The sequence below is a fragment of the Epinephelus moara genome, chromosome 18 (genome assembly GCF_006386435.1).
Source record: "Epinephelus moara isolate mb chromosome 18, YSFRI_EMoa_1.0, whole genome shotgun sequence".
NCBI classification, from domain to species: Eukaryota; Metazoa; Chordata; class Actinopteri; order Perciformes; family Serranidae; genus Epinephelus; species Epinephelus moara.
This window is the reverse complement of record NC_065523.1, coordinates 31,973,997-31,990,527: the sequence shown is the minus strand read 5'-3', so window position 1 is coordinate 31,990,527 and position 16,531 is coordinate 31,973,997. Positions and strand designations below refer to the sequence as shown.

Sequence of the window (16,531 nt, the reverse complement as noted above, 5' to 3'; positions counted from 1 at the left end):
GCGCTCTGTTGGGCAGCCTCGGAAACAGAAGCAGTTATTACAATCAATTTTTAAAGAAACGCTGCCGTGTTGCTCGACTGTTGTCCCATTGCTCCTGTTCTGTTGCTGTGATTAAACTGCTCTTTAAATACTGAACTGTGAATGCCAGAAATAAAGGTGAACAACAGGAGTAGAGGTGTGTCTGTATATTAATACACCATGTAAGTGCAGCAGGCACACAGGATCCTACGCTCTCTGTGAGCCGCCCATATTAATGAAGTGCCCTTTCCTCTCTGTGTGACGATCAGCGGGGTGGAAACTGAGTCCGATGGTGGGGGCCGTGTACGGACCGGAGCTCTACGCAGGTGAGGCCGCACTCCATCTCCCACACCCACACTAAAATCTGTCTCCGCAGCCTACTTTACATTTTAATCACATTCCTATCTTTAATTTATATTAATACACTGCTTGCCTAGCATTTCTCCTCACTGACACTTTTATTGATATCAAGCCCGCAGGGCGAGTTGGTATTATTCCCCTCCTCTCTTTGCTCTTTCTTTCTCCTTAATTCATCATGGTTCTCCTTTTTTTCCTTTTACATTTTCCTTTTCATCGTTACATTTCCTCCTTAAATCACCTGCTCTCCCTCCATCTTCCTCACCTCTCAGTCCCAGGGTTTCCCTACCCTTCAGCAGCAGCAGCAGCCACTACAGCGGCAGCAGCGTTCCGCGGCGCCCACCTCAGGGGTCGAGGCCGGCCCGTCTACAGCGCCGTGCGGGCTGCCGTGCCTCAGCCCGCCATCCCCGCCTACCCCGGGTAAGAAAATGCACGCTGTGTATAAACAAGAGCTGTTGACTAGCTGTCCCACATCTGCAGCGTGCGCTTTACACAACACATTTGAGATATAAAACAAGCCGAGATCAATTGTTTTGTTTAGCGGCGAGTAAATCCATCGAGGAACACCTCATGAATACCATTTCCAGAGTAATTTTCCAGATCCTATTTGACCAGCGCTCTGTTTAATGCAGCTGTGCTCATACACTCCTCACATTATTCACACTTCACTCTCTTCAGCGGTCCAACTGGCACATTGTCAGTCAGTTCACAAGCTATTCAGCCGAGTATGACACAGTGATGGGATTGCACCATCGAAGGCTCATTTGAATAAACTCGCAGATACCACCAGCAGCAGATTTGCATAGACACACACACAAACACACGTTCAGTCATTATGCAGACACAGTCACCCCGCTCACAGATTTGCTACGAATTATTCACGTTTACTCTGATCTGTTATTTGTCCCCTCAGTATGTGTACTGTGCATGTCGTTGCTGTGCTGTGATGATTGGCTAATGGGGTTGCGACTGCTGCGATACTCAGATCAAAGCAGAATTGATTGGTTAATGGCCTTGCGGCTGCTTATTATGTTGGTATTCAAATGAAGCTAAACAAGATGATATTGGGGGGCTGCAGGAAATATCCTCTCCATATCTGCTCCACTGAAACCCACACCATAAAACCATCCATTCAGAGCACCCTGTACTGCCTTGATTTTCTTGAAGCTGGGGAACAATAGGACTTTACGGTTCCATTTCAGCTTAATGAGCTTAATCTATTCGCCCCACGAGTCTTTTGTTTAATGTTTTTAGTTTGGGTTTTGGAGCTTAAATGGAAGTTGTATTTCCTCTGCATGCTGCATGGGTGTGAAATAACTACTTTTCTCTTTCTCTCTCTTTCTTCCCATCTCTGTCCGTACCATCTTTTCTCTTTGCTGTGTTGTGACCTTCATCCACTCTGGTTTTGGGACTGTGCACCACTCCGTTTGCACCCCCTCCACCACACCATCCCCTCCCGTTTTTCTTCCTCTCTCTCTCAGTGTGGTGTATCAGGATGGGTTTTACGGAGCCGCAGACTTATATGTAAGTAAACTCACCTCCCACCGACACACCCTCTCTGACCCTCCCCTCACGGCTTTCTCCTGCTCTTTTTTCCCTCTGGGGGTGATTCTGCATGTGCGTTCGTCCAGTCATGCGCTGCACAGAGCTGCCTGCATAAAGGTGAATGAGCCCACGATGAAGACCTGTTCAGAAACACCCCTCGTAACACCAGATCCTTCATCATAGAAGCTGTTTCTTGCCTCAGGGTTATTTTTCGTTGTTGGGTCAAAATAGGTCGCATTGATTTAAAAATAGCTGGGAAGTCTTAATGATAGGAAAGAGGGTGTCAAACACCACTATAAAGGCTGCTCTGTGGGCGGATGTGGCAGCGTGCGTCAGTGTACGGGTGTGCGAGAGTATGAACAAGAGTGTGCGTGCGTGTGTGTGTATCCAGGTTGACAACGGTTGTTTCTGTTCTCTCTATAGACTAGTGTTTCAGGACTCAGTCCTTAGTCCCAGATTGCCTCAGGTAGGGTCAACTCAACACCAAACCCACAGTGTGCATTGTTTTTTTACTGTACTACCTCCTCTGATCTTATGAATCATCTTCTGATCTGATCTGGAACATGTTGTCTTTTAGTTGTTTTTCAAAACCAAAATTACCACTGCTTTGAGTTTTTCTTTATTTTTCTACTAACTCACTGAAATGTGCACTCTTTTCGATTGTTGGGACGGGCTTTGTTTGTTTGTTTGTTTTACTAAACTACTAAAGTGTACTGAGTGTGTATTTTTTTTCTGCCAGTTTGTTCAAAAGAGAACCTGGTCTCTTTTGTCTGGTCGGCTAGTTTTGGAGAAACTCTGTATTTTGTTCTCTTGTCAGCCAAAATGACGACACGTACATTTCACAAACATGAAAATGGAAACACACAAATTGGATGCAGCCATGATGGAAACTTAACTATAGGTTTCTTGCATCAATCCTTAAAAATAATGGCCTTTCACGCTGTGCTTTCCGAGAGCTGAAGTCAGCAAAGGCAGCAGAGACTTGTTGCTGTCTACATGCCAGTCAGTGAAAACAAACAGCAGAGGGTTTAAATGATTTTCACAAGTCTCCCCACAGCCTGTCAAAGACGACAGTGACTGATGTCAACAGCTACCTGAACATGAATTTAGCGCACACAGTCAAGCGTTCATTGTTACCTAATAACAGGTATTTAGATTGTAGTATATTGTGGAGTGTGCCAGGCTGGTGGCCCCTGGTCCTTGTCGACTGTTTCTCGGCCAAAAAAGTATGTTGAATTGTTGCCCGTCAGTGCCTGAAATCAGTTCAGCTCAGTGCACGAGAAGAGAAACAGGAGTGCGGAAAGTAAACTAACGACTAGCTGGCTAACTAGCATCTTTAAATCCGTCATGTCTGTCTTCCGGTTTCCCTTTTTGAATGACAAATTCAGACTACTTCCACCTTCTGCACTGGAGAGTTATTTTCTCTCACGCAGGCGCAAAACATACATGCTAGTTGGACGTTGGCTTCAAGTAGGGCTGCAACTAATGATTATTTTCATTGTCGACTAATCTGTCGATTATTTCTTTGATTAGTCGACTAATCATTTTATTGAAAAATGTGTTAAAATGTTGAAAGATGTCGGTCTGTCTCTCCCAAGTCCCCCAAAAATGTCATCTAATGTCTTGTTCATTCTCACGCCAAAGGGTTTTAGTTCACTGTCATGGGAGAGTGTGAAGCCGCAATAAGAGTATTTTGGAGTACTTTTGATTATTTTAATAGTCGATTAGTCGACTGATTGTTGCAGCCCTAGCTTCAAGTGCAACAAAGGCAACATGAGGCGACACAACAGTCAGCCTTTATCGCCACTTAATGCCTTTGCACAGAGTCCGTTTCTTTCGTCTGAAATTGTTGCACGTCTAAAAATAAATACCTCACGTTGTGTCAATCACGTTTACACACTGAGTCTGCATCCATCTGAGTCGTTAGAGACGTTTGACCAAGTATCAGTGAAGAAAATGTGGCGGTGGGACACAGCCAAGACAAGACAGGAACAGGGCGCACAGAATCCTTTGATAACTCAGACAGCTCACGTTCAACAGGTCAGATAGTAATATTGAGGTGGATGATGATGAAGAGGAGGAGGATGCGAACCGCACAGATCCGCCCTTCATGCAGCTGCAGTGCCAAATGAAAGACAGGGAGGGAGTGGTGACAGTCAGATAGGTAACTCCAGAGGAGAGAGGCAAAGAGAGTCTTTTAATTTTGTCACATTTTGCAAATTTTCACAATGAATGGAGCAACAAAACAAATCGGTTTCTGTGCGTGATGATTTTTTCCGCATGAGGGATTAAAAAAATGCATCCCAAAAAAACGGCCTCAGTGTACAAAGGCCTTCACTCTTTAACGTTCTGGTGTGTCTGGGCCTTTGAACTTACCAGGCTGAGGATGTGAAGCATATGGTCAGGGTGAGGGGCGGTAGCTTCACCTGCTGTGGTAACAGCCTGACCCTGACATCACCAAGTTGCTCTGCGGCCGTCTTTCATACACCGACTGGCTTCTTTCCAAGGCCTGAACCCAACCCCATTTTTTAAGACGTCCTTGGACTTTGAGGTTTAAGAGTTATCCTCCTTATTAAGTGGAAGACTGCAGACATAACTTTGGCCCTCTTGTCTCATCTGATCGTGAGCATTATCTGATGGACAGTCATGGAAACTTAAATAATGCTTGTGGTTGTAACAGTACGAGACACAGCAGTGACTTTTGCAACTCAGTTACACCATGGTTGAGCTGAACTTCTCAATGGTAGCAGTAGAGAGCTGGAAGTAAGTCCCCGCTGCCTTTGCCTACTTTCGCTCTCGTAACACACAGCGTGAAAAGCCCAAGTTGGACCCCTTTGCAGCAAAGGTCCAGTCATTGTTAGCATGGGATGTTGAAGCGGAGAACATGGTCTCTTCCTGAATTAACCTCCCCGACTCCTTCCAGGATGATTACTGAAGCATGTGCTGATCAGCTGCTGCATGCGGACATACTGTACTACTGCTCCATGTCCTCCTCTCCCTCCACTCACCCACAAGGCCTTGCTCTCGCTCCCTAATAACCCCGTTTTCTCTGCCCCGCCCCCTCCGCCTGCGCTCCGTGTCCTGCAGGCGTCTCGGAGAATGCCGGGTGTTTCTGTTGTGCTTTGCTGTGCTCTGTTCTGATCAGGTCCAAATGCAGTGGTGTTGTGTTTTGTTTGTTTTTGTTTCTGAGTAGGTTTGGATTTTAATTTGGGTCATGCATGCAGTCTCAGCGTGAGGAGATGATTTTTAGTCAGCATAGGCTTGTGTGGGTGTGTTTGTGTGTGTGACCTTTTTATTTCCATCTTCCTCTCTTTGTTTCTGTCTACTGAATTCATGTTGAAGAAACACAAATAATAATAATAATAATAATAATAATAACAACAAATGCAGTTTTGTCATAATGTGTCTCCACTAGAACCTCTGACTCCTGTAGTGTCCTCATACTGTACTCACAGGCGTTCTCCTGACACATCCGATCATTATCTTTCTGTCCTGACGAGACAATGAGTTTCTATATGGCCTGAACATTTTGTCTTCCACTGTTTTACCTCCCCCTCTCCCGTAGTGGTAATAATACAATCTAACTCAACCTCGACAGTCCAATTTTCTCTCTCTGTCTCACTGATAAAGCACTCCTGTCCCACATCCAGCACCACACCACCTCCTCTCCCCATACAGAAATGCAATATACTGACGCACACTGTATTTCAGCTCAGGTTTGGGAATACAAAGAGTATATGTAAGGAAATGTTATCAGTAGGCCTGTCACGATAATTACAATATCGAGTTATCATACGATATATGGACACTTTGTTGTCTTTGAAGCGTGTTAATTTACATAAGAATGTTGCCAACATGATGCCAGAATAAACAGCAGGGATTTTCCCGACCATTTTAAGACTTTGGTGCAGCGTTCCCCCTTTTTTTTCTTTCCACCTCGAGAAAAATCAAACCACACTCCACAGATGCCACAGCGTAGCTCACAGGTAGCCTGCAGCTGCACTTTTGGAGTGGAAGAGGCACAATCCTGGTAGTCGTTATCTTGCCAACCCCTGGCAACAAACCAAAATGTCAATGGTTCGTAGTTATACCCTCCAAAAACTTCACCCTCCACTTTACCCCCTGACTCATAGGCTGGCCTTTTCGCCGGGAGCCGACTGCAGCACACCGGCTGAATTAAGAAGGTCACTGCGTTGTTCCAAAGCTTTGCTGAACTTGCCACATAAGGCTCAGACACACCAAACCAACATCAAAGAACTAGTGTAGTGCTGCACGATTTGATAAAAATGTGCGATTGCGATCTGAGTGGACAATATCGCGATTTGCGATTGCGATTACAATATAACACATAAATGGTATCATTAGTCTTCTTGCTTGATTCAGTGTTTCCCCTACATTATATTAGGGGGCACTGACCTGACCTGACATATGTAAATGACCATCAACAGACTGAGCACAGTCAAACACGCTGCTCACACAGCAGCCCAGCACGGCACTGTACCTACAGCGGACCGAGCCTGTGTTGCACGCACCAGGATAGCTTGTGGGCGTGATGTCAACACACTCCACACTACAGGAGAGGCAGTCACGTTCACAGGCACACATGTTAACATTGATTTACATTAAATCGCAAATTGCAGACTACATATCATTTTTTTGGATATCGTTGGATCGTCATATGGAATAAATGATGTTTTTTCCTTCATTATAGTAAAGTGATGTACATTTATCAACTTACCAGAATTTTTATTTGTTTAAACGCTTGCCTTGACCTACATTATTGTTGATTATTGATGAAAATTTTTTTTGGGGGGAAAAAAAATCTTCCCAACATTTTTTTTGCATCAGAGAGGGTGATTTGGTCAGAAATATTAATAATTTTCTCTCCCAGTCCTGGCATTAATGAAGTGCTCTTGAGGAGATTTAAAAAATATCGAGATATATACCATGTATCGAGATACAGCCTCAAAATATCGTGATATAATTTTCAGGACATATCGCCCAGCCCTACGAAGGCGGAGTGTTGCGTTGCCATATATGGAACTTGAACACATCGCAAAGACGACAGCTAACGGCCAGCTAGCACGTATGTTCCGCACCTGTGTGAGAGGACATAATTCTCCATACCAGCAGGCATCAGACACTAGTTAGCCAGTTAGCACATTAACAACATAACCCGATGTAAGAGCAAAGAATATTTATGATATTTACTGTTTCTGATAAAGGTCTCGGCCTCCAATTCAACATGCTGAACTGGCCGAAAAAAAGACAGCGAGGGCCGACTGGGGCCAATGGTGCGGCACACATCGCAAAAACTAGGGCAATAGATGCCCTTAGTCGTTTGAGTTTGGTTGGTTTTATTTTTGTCGGCCAAATTTTGTACTCAAACTGAGCAATTTCTGGGTCATTCCATGAAGCTACTAAAATGTTATACATACTTTCTTGTATATATAAACAGGTGTTAATTACTTTTTTACAAATTTGATAAATATTTTTTCAGATTTTTATTCCAGTGTGTGAATATTCGTAAGAATTAAGATTTTGGGGCGCCCAGTAGCTCAGTGGGTAGAGCAGGCGTCCAGTGACTAAGGGCAGTGTCCTTGCAGCAGCGGCTGAGGGTTTGATTTTATGTGGTCCCCTCTGTCTCCCCCCTTCATGCTTCAAACTGTCCTGTTATTAAAGGAAAAAACAACAAAAAAATAATAATAAAAATAATAATAATCAAAAGTTACCTCTTGGTGTTTGTTTGTTTTTTATTAGTGGCTTTAAATGGTCTCAAAATGATATTGATATTGCTTTTAACAATTTTTTGGAACAATATATCATCCAATAAAAGTAATTATGGTGACAGGCCAAGTTATTATTAAAGTTATTTTTTACTGAAAACAGGGAAATAAAATATCTCTAAAATTATTGTACAATTTATTTGCTATATTTTCTCATTTTACCTTAAAATTCTGTGTTAAATATCACATAATCAAAAAGAAAATAGTAATCATTGTGTAGTATTCACAAAATGTAGATAATCACGTGAAGTAATCACAAATATTTATGCATATATTTAAGTATTTATTAAAATGAAATGTCAGTATATTCTGTCTCTATATGGCGCTCCCCTCCCCCACTCATTCACACACCTTAGTCCAGGTGTTGTCCTCCTCAGAGACATATGAGTGAGATCTGTTGTGTGTGTGTATGTGTGTGTCTTTAGGGAGGCTACCCTGCTGCTGCTGCCGCCGCCGCTGCTTATCGCTACGCCCAGCCCGCGGCCGTAACCGGAGCAACCGCCGCAGCTGCTGCCTACAGTGACAGGTGAGTTCATCCCGGGACACACACACACACCTGAGAGTGAAGATGCTCTGTAGAGTCAGAGATGAGTTTTAGATAGGAGGAATAATGAGGAATCCAAAGGGTTAATACTTGATACCAAGGTTCTTTGATAACAGACAATACTGGTAATGGGATTATGGGATGTATGAGGACATTTATGTTCAGTAACACAGCACTAATGGATGGAAAAGATAAGAGTGAAAGCCAGTAAGACTTTAACCGTGAAATGTAATCTTGTGTGTTAGGAGGAGATTAGATTCAGTGTAACGCTCACCTGAATGGCTGCACGCTGAAGGAGTCAAATCAGCATTATTGAATGATTATACATTCAGAATATCCTGAATATGTTGAATCATATCAACTGATGATTTATTGAAACAGTATTTTCTTCAGACTTTCATATGTGTTTTATATTTGTGTACATCTTATATTGCTATATATTTGTGTGTCACTCTTTTATTTTGTACAGCTGCAGTTGTTTCTAAATGTGCCATATAAATAAACTTGATTTGATTTTGACTTGATTCTAGTTATGGCCGCGTGTACACTACAGATCCCTACCACGCTTTAACTCCAGCTGCTGCTGCTTACGGAGTCGGAGCCATGGTGAGAACACTGACACAAGCTCTGAAACACAACCAGTGTGCAACAGAAATGAGTCGTATGTTTAAAGATGGAAGGTTTAAGACATGGTTTGCACGTGGTAAGCGGGATTTATACTCGTGCGTCAGCTCTATGCAGACCCTACGCCGTAGCCTATTAAGTAGCCTAAGTTGTTGTGAGCATTTATACTTGTGCCGTGGTGTGTCTGTGTCGCTATGCAGTTACATTTCCAAAACACTAGTCGGCGGCAGGGTTTCTGTGAAGTGCTGTAAAGTTTAATTGATTCAAAACACACATTAAACACACATTAAACATGTCTTAATACAGACAATTTCAAACACAAGTACATAAATCAGCTTCACTATAACTCGCAGCATTCACAGACAAACACTTGTCTTTATCTGGACACATTTTCCCCACAAATACAACATGCTAATGTTTTTAGCACAAGCCTATGGCATTTTACATTGTATAAATGAGCCTAGCAGCTAGCGGACTTTTCCTCTTCTCATATGAAGCCAGGGACAACAGCAACATTAAACAAAAGTAACACTACAGATTTTGGTTCCATTACAACTCCCAAGATTCACCGACAAAACAACTGTCTTATACTAAACACGTTTTCCAAGCAAATACAACATGCTAACGTTATTAGCACAAGCCTATGGTAGTTTACATTGTATAAATTAGCCTAGCAGCTAGCAGACTTTTCCTCTGCTCATATGAAACCAGGATAAATCACACACAAGACTTAAAATGCTATTTTTGTGGAGGCTTTATTGTCTTCACAATTTATTGTTTCTTATCTGTGAAATTAAAGTAAATAAAAGCTTTGTTTCCACTGAGGGAAATGGTTTCAGCTGACAGAAACAGACAGGAGGTCTGTGTTGCTGTGACATGTAGTTACATTTCTGGGGAGATGCACGTCAGGCTACGGTGTAGGCTCTCTGTAAATGCAGAGCAGATGTATAAATCCTTTTACATCATATCCAAAATAACATTGATTATCAGGTGCAGTCTGCTTTTATCCACCATTTTAGTTCATTTTTAGTAACTCATGGTACTTATCTTACTCCTATTGTTACTCTAGTAGGCACTGGTTTTAGCTTTTGCTCCTTGAAAACACTTCTTATCTTGTATATTTTGCCAGATAGTTAATATTCTTTTGTTCTAAAACTGGGCCCAGTGAGTGACTCTGACCTGGGGAACCCACTGGTTGATCTGGTTGTGAATGTTAAATTGTTGTTACCATAATTCGAAGCATGAAATATGTACACATTCCAGTCTCTTTACCTCCTTCTACTTAACTCAGACCTGTTGTCCTCGTTCATGGACACTTTTGTGCCATCTAGTGGCAGTAAGAGCACAGTACACTAGTCCATGTAAAAACAAGATGGCAGCCATCTCTGCCAAGTCAGTCTGCAGCCGATCCCGACACAAAAGGGGACAAGCTCCAAAACCTGATCACATTTTGTGGTTGAAACTTGTTTATTTATGATTAATAATGTTTGTAGTTTGGTGTGGCAACACATTTGAGGACATTGGGACTTTATTATCGCTCACAATGTTGAGTGTTTTTATGATTATCGGATCCTACTGATTTCAAATAGCTAGGAGGAATTAAAAATGCATACCAAACAGAAGTTCGGGTCTCAGGAGGTTAAATGTATTGTTTATGGATTTGTGTAGACCAGGTTGTTTCAGAACAGTAGCTGTAACTCTATGTTTCCACGTGATGACTGTTTTGTCCCTTCTGTCTCTTTCAGGCCAGTTTATACCGGGCAGGATACAGTAGGTTCGCTCCTTACTAAAACCACAAATCACACCCGAGGAATTTCACATCGCTCCAAAACCCTTTTTCAAGCTCTTTGTTTGGCAGCAGCTCCCCTCCATTTTTCTGCAGGCGGACTCTAGTGACAACTCATGTGTTTTGTTTTTTCCTTTTTCTCTTTTCTTTTTTCGTCCGTGGCGAGAGAGGTCATTCGCCACATCATCAACTCAAACTCTGTTTCTGTACTCTTCTGTCTGTCGCTGACACGGAAACAATGACTAAACTGCCAGGAGTGTCTCCCACTTGAAAAAGCCGGAGCCTGCTACTTTGAACCACGGGGCACAATTTAGGACGGTTTTTAAAACACTACGGGACCTGGAGGGAGAGCGACTGCTGTTCCTGTGTGACACCTTTTTTTTTTTTTTCTCCTTCTGAACTTACAGTATATCCACTGCCCTGTAAAACCTAATCAGACATGTACACACACTTTCAACACCAAGTATACGGCTTCCTCTACGTTCTCCTCTAGTGACGGCCTGCACAGATTGATGCCACAGCACAGCGTTACTATAAAAGGTACTCATGTTTTTAAACACTACATTGACGTGAAGCTGCAGCAGAGACGTCCCTCTGGTTCAGCGTCACGGTGTAATAATGAAACTCGGACTGCTCGACACAGAAGATGTAGGAATTATTATGTTGTTTTGTAAAGCTGGAACGTTCAGCCTCTGACTGACAGAAACCACTGTTGTCCTGGCAACAAGAACCACAGCATGGGAAAACTCTCTTTTTGTCATTTTTCCAACATTTCACTACTTCCCCCCCGAATAAAAGGAAACACACAAAAAAAAGAATTAAAAAAAAACGACAAGGAAAAAAAACAAGTGACTTTTTTCTGCATTACCTCAGTTTTTCTCTCACGTATTTAGTTTTGCTGCCATTGATAAGAATTTGCATAGAACTGTCGTCATATATAACGTGGACGCGTTCGGCGACGGAGCCATTCTTTTGTCCTTATTGCTGGTCGACACATTTATTACTGTAACTGCAAACACTAAGACGGGACGTGGATTCAGTTTGACCCTGTGTCCATTTTGAGAATCCAGCGCACCTCCCCTCCCCTCTCATCGTTGATCTGCTCTCGGCACTTCTTCCAAAAAAGGACTCGGCCCATTTCTCTCTGTCTCCCTTAAAACCGTCAGACATTCCAGCTGCAGCGGCGATGCGGCGAGTGAACGGGTCAGATGGACAAAAGAACCCATCGAACACAAATGAACTAGATTTGAAGCGGGAACACCCACACGGGAAGCTAATCATCTGCCAGTCAGCCAAATGGGAATCCCTCCTGGCCAATTGAGATATATATTCTGCCTCCAGGCTTCGGGCTGCTCTGTGCGTGGAAACGTTGTCTGATCTCAGCTCAGCTCAGCGGAGCGGCAGATCCCAGCAGAACAGCCCAGATTAGAACACATTTGAAACAGAGAGATCGTAATGGTGAAGTAATGAGAGTTTATCTATTTATATTCAATCATTTTTAACGTGTCTGCATCATTTTGTAATTTTAAATCCTTCATTATTCTCTCTGGGATTGAATAGTTTTAAAGTTCTCCATATCAGTCCGTGTGGAGGCGTCATCAAATAACTTACACACCAAGTCTCTGTCCTGTATGTATCACGTCTCCATATACTCTCACTATGTTGTTATTGCTATTATTTGCCTTTTTGGTTCCAAAGATTTTCTGAAGAAAGCCCTTTTTTTTTGGTCCTGATGTATTTCTTACTTTTGTGACTTTTTTGTTGCCTTTACTTTGTTGTGTGGTTTTTTTTTTTATCTGTGGGTTGTGTTTTTCAGTGCAGTGTTGAAACGGCGCCCTGGGATATGTCATTAAAGCAGCGTCTACAAAAAAAAAGAGAACACATTTGAAAGGTTGCAGCAATTTTGGGACAAACACAAAAACAACCCTGTAAAATTCACACACTAATTTATTGGATTTTTTTTTTTTTTTTTTTAATAACACGTGAAAGTGTGGACGTGGAGGTGTTTGCTGCACACGGGGGGAATCAGAGCAGATGGAGTCATGAGGGATATGCAGAAAGACAGAGCGGATATTTTGAATTACATTTGCCATTAGGGCCAAATTACAGGCGAAGACAAGGGAGGGGAAGCGTCCACACAATGTCGAAGGCGCCCTGTGGCCCAGCAGCGGCCAGCTTGTGAACAATGAAACAGTGTGTGGGTGGTTAGTGGGGGGACATTGTGGCGGTGATGGTGAAGGTGAGGAGCTGAGCCATTAATCATGAGCTGACAGGATAACAACGTCCCCTGCTGTCTTTTCTTCTTCTTTTTTAATTTTTCAGGGGGTACAGTGCGCTCAGGGCGGAGCGGACAGTGCGAGGCGGGTGATGTTGTTTTTGTATGATTGTGAAAAATGTGTGCAGTAGGTCCAATGAGTATTTTTGACGCGCGTTACCTCTTTTTTTTTTTTTTTTGTCTTATTATTCCTTACAAGTATTATCAGAAGTGTTGCTATGCATGCTTTTGTGAGAGAGGAAGGGCGTCAGTCAGATTTCATTTGTGCATGAATTCAAATCATAGTGCTGGAGGAGGAAGATCAGGATGGACGGGGGTGTTTACAAAGCAGGAGAAAGAAAGAGACGCGGATGTTATGTGATGCGAGGCAACAGGAGTGACGAGGAATCTCAGCGAAGGTCCGGTAGAGTCTCAGTGTGGGGAGGGGGAGAAGCAAGTGGCCCGCAGTCGCTTTATGGAAGCCGATTCGGTCCGCTTCAATAATCTGGGTTATCGCTGCTCTGTGCCTCTGCGGTCGCCGTGGTAATCACCAGCCATATCAGATGCGTAAAGTTTAATTTGGTATGTCTACACCCCTGTGGTTTGCTTTTATAATGAAAATAAATCTCAGAAACGATAACATTAACGACACAGGCCCACCTAATGATGAGTCAGCTTTAAAGAGACACTTCACCCACAGGATGATCATTTGTAGATCAGTTACTCACACCGTGTTACATCGAATTCGGGAAGAAAACTTTGTTTTTCTTGCATGCCTCCACAGTAGAGTTGCAACGATTTATGGATTAGTTGTCGACTAATAAAATTAACAAAGTCGATTAATCACCTTGAGTAATTTTTTAAAGAATAAATAAGCAAAATTCTCAGATTCCGTCGTCTTAAATGTGAATATTTATTGTTTATCTTTGGATTTTGGACAAAACTAATCAGTTGAGGACGTCATCTTGGACTTTGAGAAACACCGGCAGACATTTTATAGCACAAACAACCAATTTCGATAGTGAATTAACTGCTTTGAGTAATTTTTTAGGGACAAAAAAATAAAAATTATCTGATTCCAGCTTCTTAAATACGAATATTTTCTGGTTTCTTTGCTAATCTGTGGCAGTAAACTGAGTATCTTTGGGTTTTCGACAAAACGAATCATTTGAGGTCGTCATCTTGAGAAACACAAATGGACATTTTCCACTGTTTTCTGCCATTTTATAGACCAAACAACTAATTGAATAATTGCTTAAATAATAAACTAATAAATCAAACAATGAAAATGATCACTACTTGCAGCCGTAGTATGTGGTGAAGGAAGAATCCAAAAACTGAGAAGGTGATTGATGATAGAGCTCATGGGGTCCATGTTTACCAACAGTAAAACTATATCAAAAATCAGTTCATAAACTCTCACAGAACTTGTGAAGTATAATCCAAGTCTCATTTATCCAGTCGTACGCTCAGCACTTCCCAAACCGACAACCCTGATCTGACAGGGAGCTGACGGAAAAGTGAAACTCATCTATGCTCTCTTCAAAGTCAGACTCCATTGACAAAATCAGTAATTTTACCTCACTGAACACAGGAGCAGCTGGTCTACCACTGCCTTGATTGATTTGTTTGTTTGTGTTATTGTGACTTTGATGAATCGGAACTAACTCTGTAAAGCACCGGATTCACACAGTAACACAGACAAACCAGCCGATTGAGGCAGTGGTAGACCAGCAGCTCCCTTATTTTAGCAAGGTTAAATTAGTGATTTTGTCAATGGAGTCTGGCTTTGAAGAGTTGAGTTCAGTTCCTCATAGGAAAGGGCTCTCTGTTTTGGCTTTCTCAAGTACTGAGTGTACGACTGGATAGATGAGACGTGGATTATACTGCAGGAGTTCTGTGAGAGTTTGTAAATGGATGTTTTGATGTAGTTTTGCTGTTGTTAAACGTGGCCCCCTATGACTTCAATTCATCACAAAATGTCTTTGTTTGTTCACTGCGGGGACAAGCGAGAAAAACAGTGTTTTCTTCCCAAATTCAACACAACACATGGTGAGTAATTGATCTACAAATAATTACTCAGTGGGTGAAGTGTTCCTTTAAGATGTTGTAAGGCTGGTGATGTGGCAGCAGCTGCTACAGTGTATTGTAGTATGTACCTGCCCACAGAGATGCTCATTCAGCTTGTATTGAGGTGGTGTAAATGTTATTGAGCAGCCACCGTGGTGCAGCTGCAGTGACTCCTGCGGGTCGCCTCTGCTTGTTTTTGTCTCTTCTAATTGGAGTAAATCTCATTTGGAAGGCTGCAGAAATGAGCGCAGAGCCGCGCTGGAGCAGACACACAAGTTCTCCTCAGCCGCTGACCCCGACTCCCCTGCACTGTGCTCGAGTCAACCCAGTGGGAGGTTTTTTTTTCCTTTGTACAGGGATTTCATAAATGAGTTTGAATTGCATGTGGATTTTTTTAATGTCACATGCTCTTAAAAGCTCATTTATCCAAGTGATTTTTTTTTTCAATAAGTGACATGTATTTTCTCACAATGTTTTATTTTGCCATCCTTGTGTCTGCCTTCTGTTTATTCTCTTCATTATTATTGAATGTATATAATAAATAAACTGTTTGGTTTTTATACTGGTCTGTCAATACTTATTACCACAGGTGGGACCAAGTCGTCACAAGTAAGTCTCAAGTCTTTGCACTCAAGTCCCAGGTCCTGAACTTTGACAACACATTCTCACTCCGACCTCATCACATATTGACGTTTGGTCATGGACTTTACATGTCCAGATATGATGTGCAAGGCACCCTGGGTGCGTTGGTTGTTGACGTTAAACTGTAACATGACCGGCTGCGTATCATGCTGACATTAAAGGGCACCTTTTTTTTTTACGGTGTCTGATGCCGAAAGTCACAACCCAAACAACGAATTTCGGCGACTTCAGAGTGAGACCGCGTTGACTTTGAGTTTCGAGTCTTAAAGAAGTCACAATGCGCTTCTTACCAAAAGTAATGCCATTTTAATAACAGAGTGAAAATATGTTCAATTTCCAGAAATGATGGATGATTTTTAAAGTTTAGATTTATTTGTCAAAATAACTTTGATAAGTTACTCAACTTTTAAGCTAACGTTAGCTAAGCATTAGCTCATTATGTTAATATTAGCCTCGATTTACCGTTGTTGGTGCAACTTCAAATTTTTGACCCTTGGTTCTGCAGTTTGTTTTTTCTTTTTTTTACACCGCCTCTTCAAGGCAGGAATTTCACACCGTCAGGCCACCTAAATGTGTTGTGTATAAAAGGTACAATCATGGAATGGTGGGACAGAGTTTTCTCACCGTTAAGCCGGCATCGGAGGTAGTAACAGCGCCAAAACAACGTCCGAATAAATGGGAAACCAGCAGGACGGGGTCGTGGGTCGCACGGGTGTTAAGTTATGATGATGTGTGTGCAACTTTCTGGGGAAGATTTAAAAAGTAGCTGCTAGCAGTTAGCGACTAACTCGAAGAGGAAGAACAGCAAAATTGGGAAAACAATAAGGTCCTGGAGCTCCTTACTGTGAGCAGAGAATGAGATCAGCTACCATGTATCAATGTTGTTATTGTTTAGAAAGAGCTGC

At 42.3% G+C, this 16,531-nt stretch overlaps 1 protein-coding gene across 4 annotated transcripts in view; it reads left to right on the top strand.

Moving 5' to 3' along the window:
* The window catches only part of LOC126405359 (RNA binding protein fox-1 homolog 2-like), an 80,685-nt gene extending 65,142 nt beyond the window's left edge, over positions 1-15,543 (top strand). For 2 of the 4 annotated variants that reach the window (XM_050069060.1, XM_050069062.1), the window contains 6 exons: positions 288-344; positions 648-795; positions 1,857-1,899; positions 8,132-8,232; positions 8,781-8,856; positions 10,620-15,543. In XM_050069060.1, coding sequence (XP_049925017.1) covers positions 288-344; positions 648-795; positions 1,857-1,899; positions 8,132-8,232; positions 8,781-8,856; positions 10,620-10,664 — 470 coding nt within the window. In that variant the 3' untranslated portion in view covers positions 10,665-15,543. Of the gene's footprint in view, positions 1-287; positions 345-647; positions 796-1,856; positions 1,900-2,343; positions 2,387-8,131; positions 8,233-8,780; positions 8,857-10,619 lie in introns of all 4 variants that reach the window. The other 2 variants (XM_050069061.1, XR_007571570.1) reach the window with 2 other exon arrangements.
* Positions 15,544-16,531: the final 988 nt, after the last annotated feature.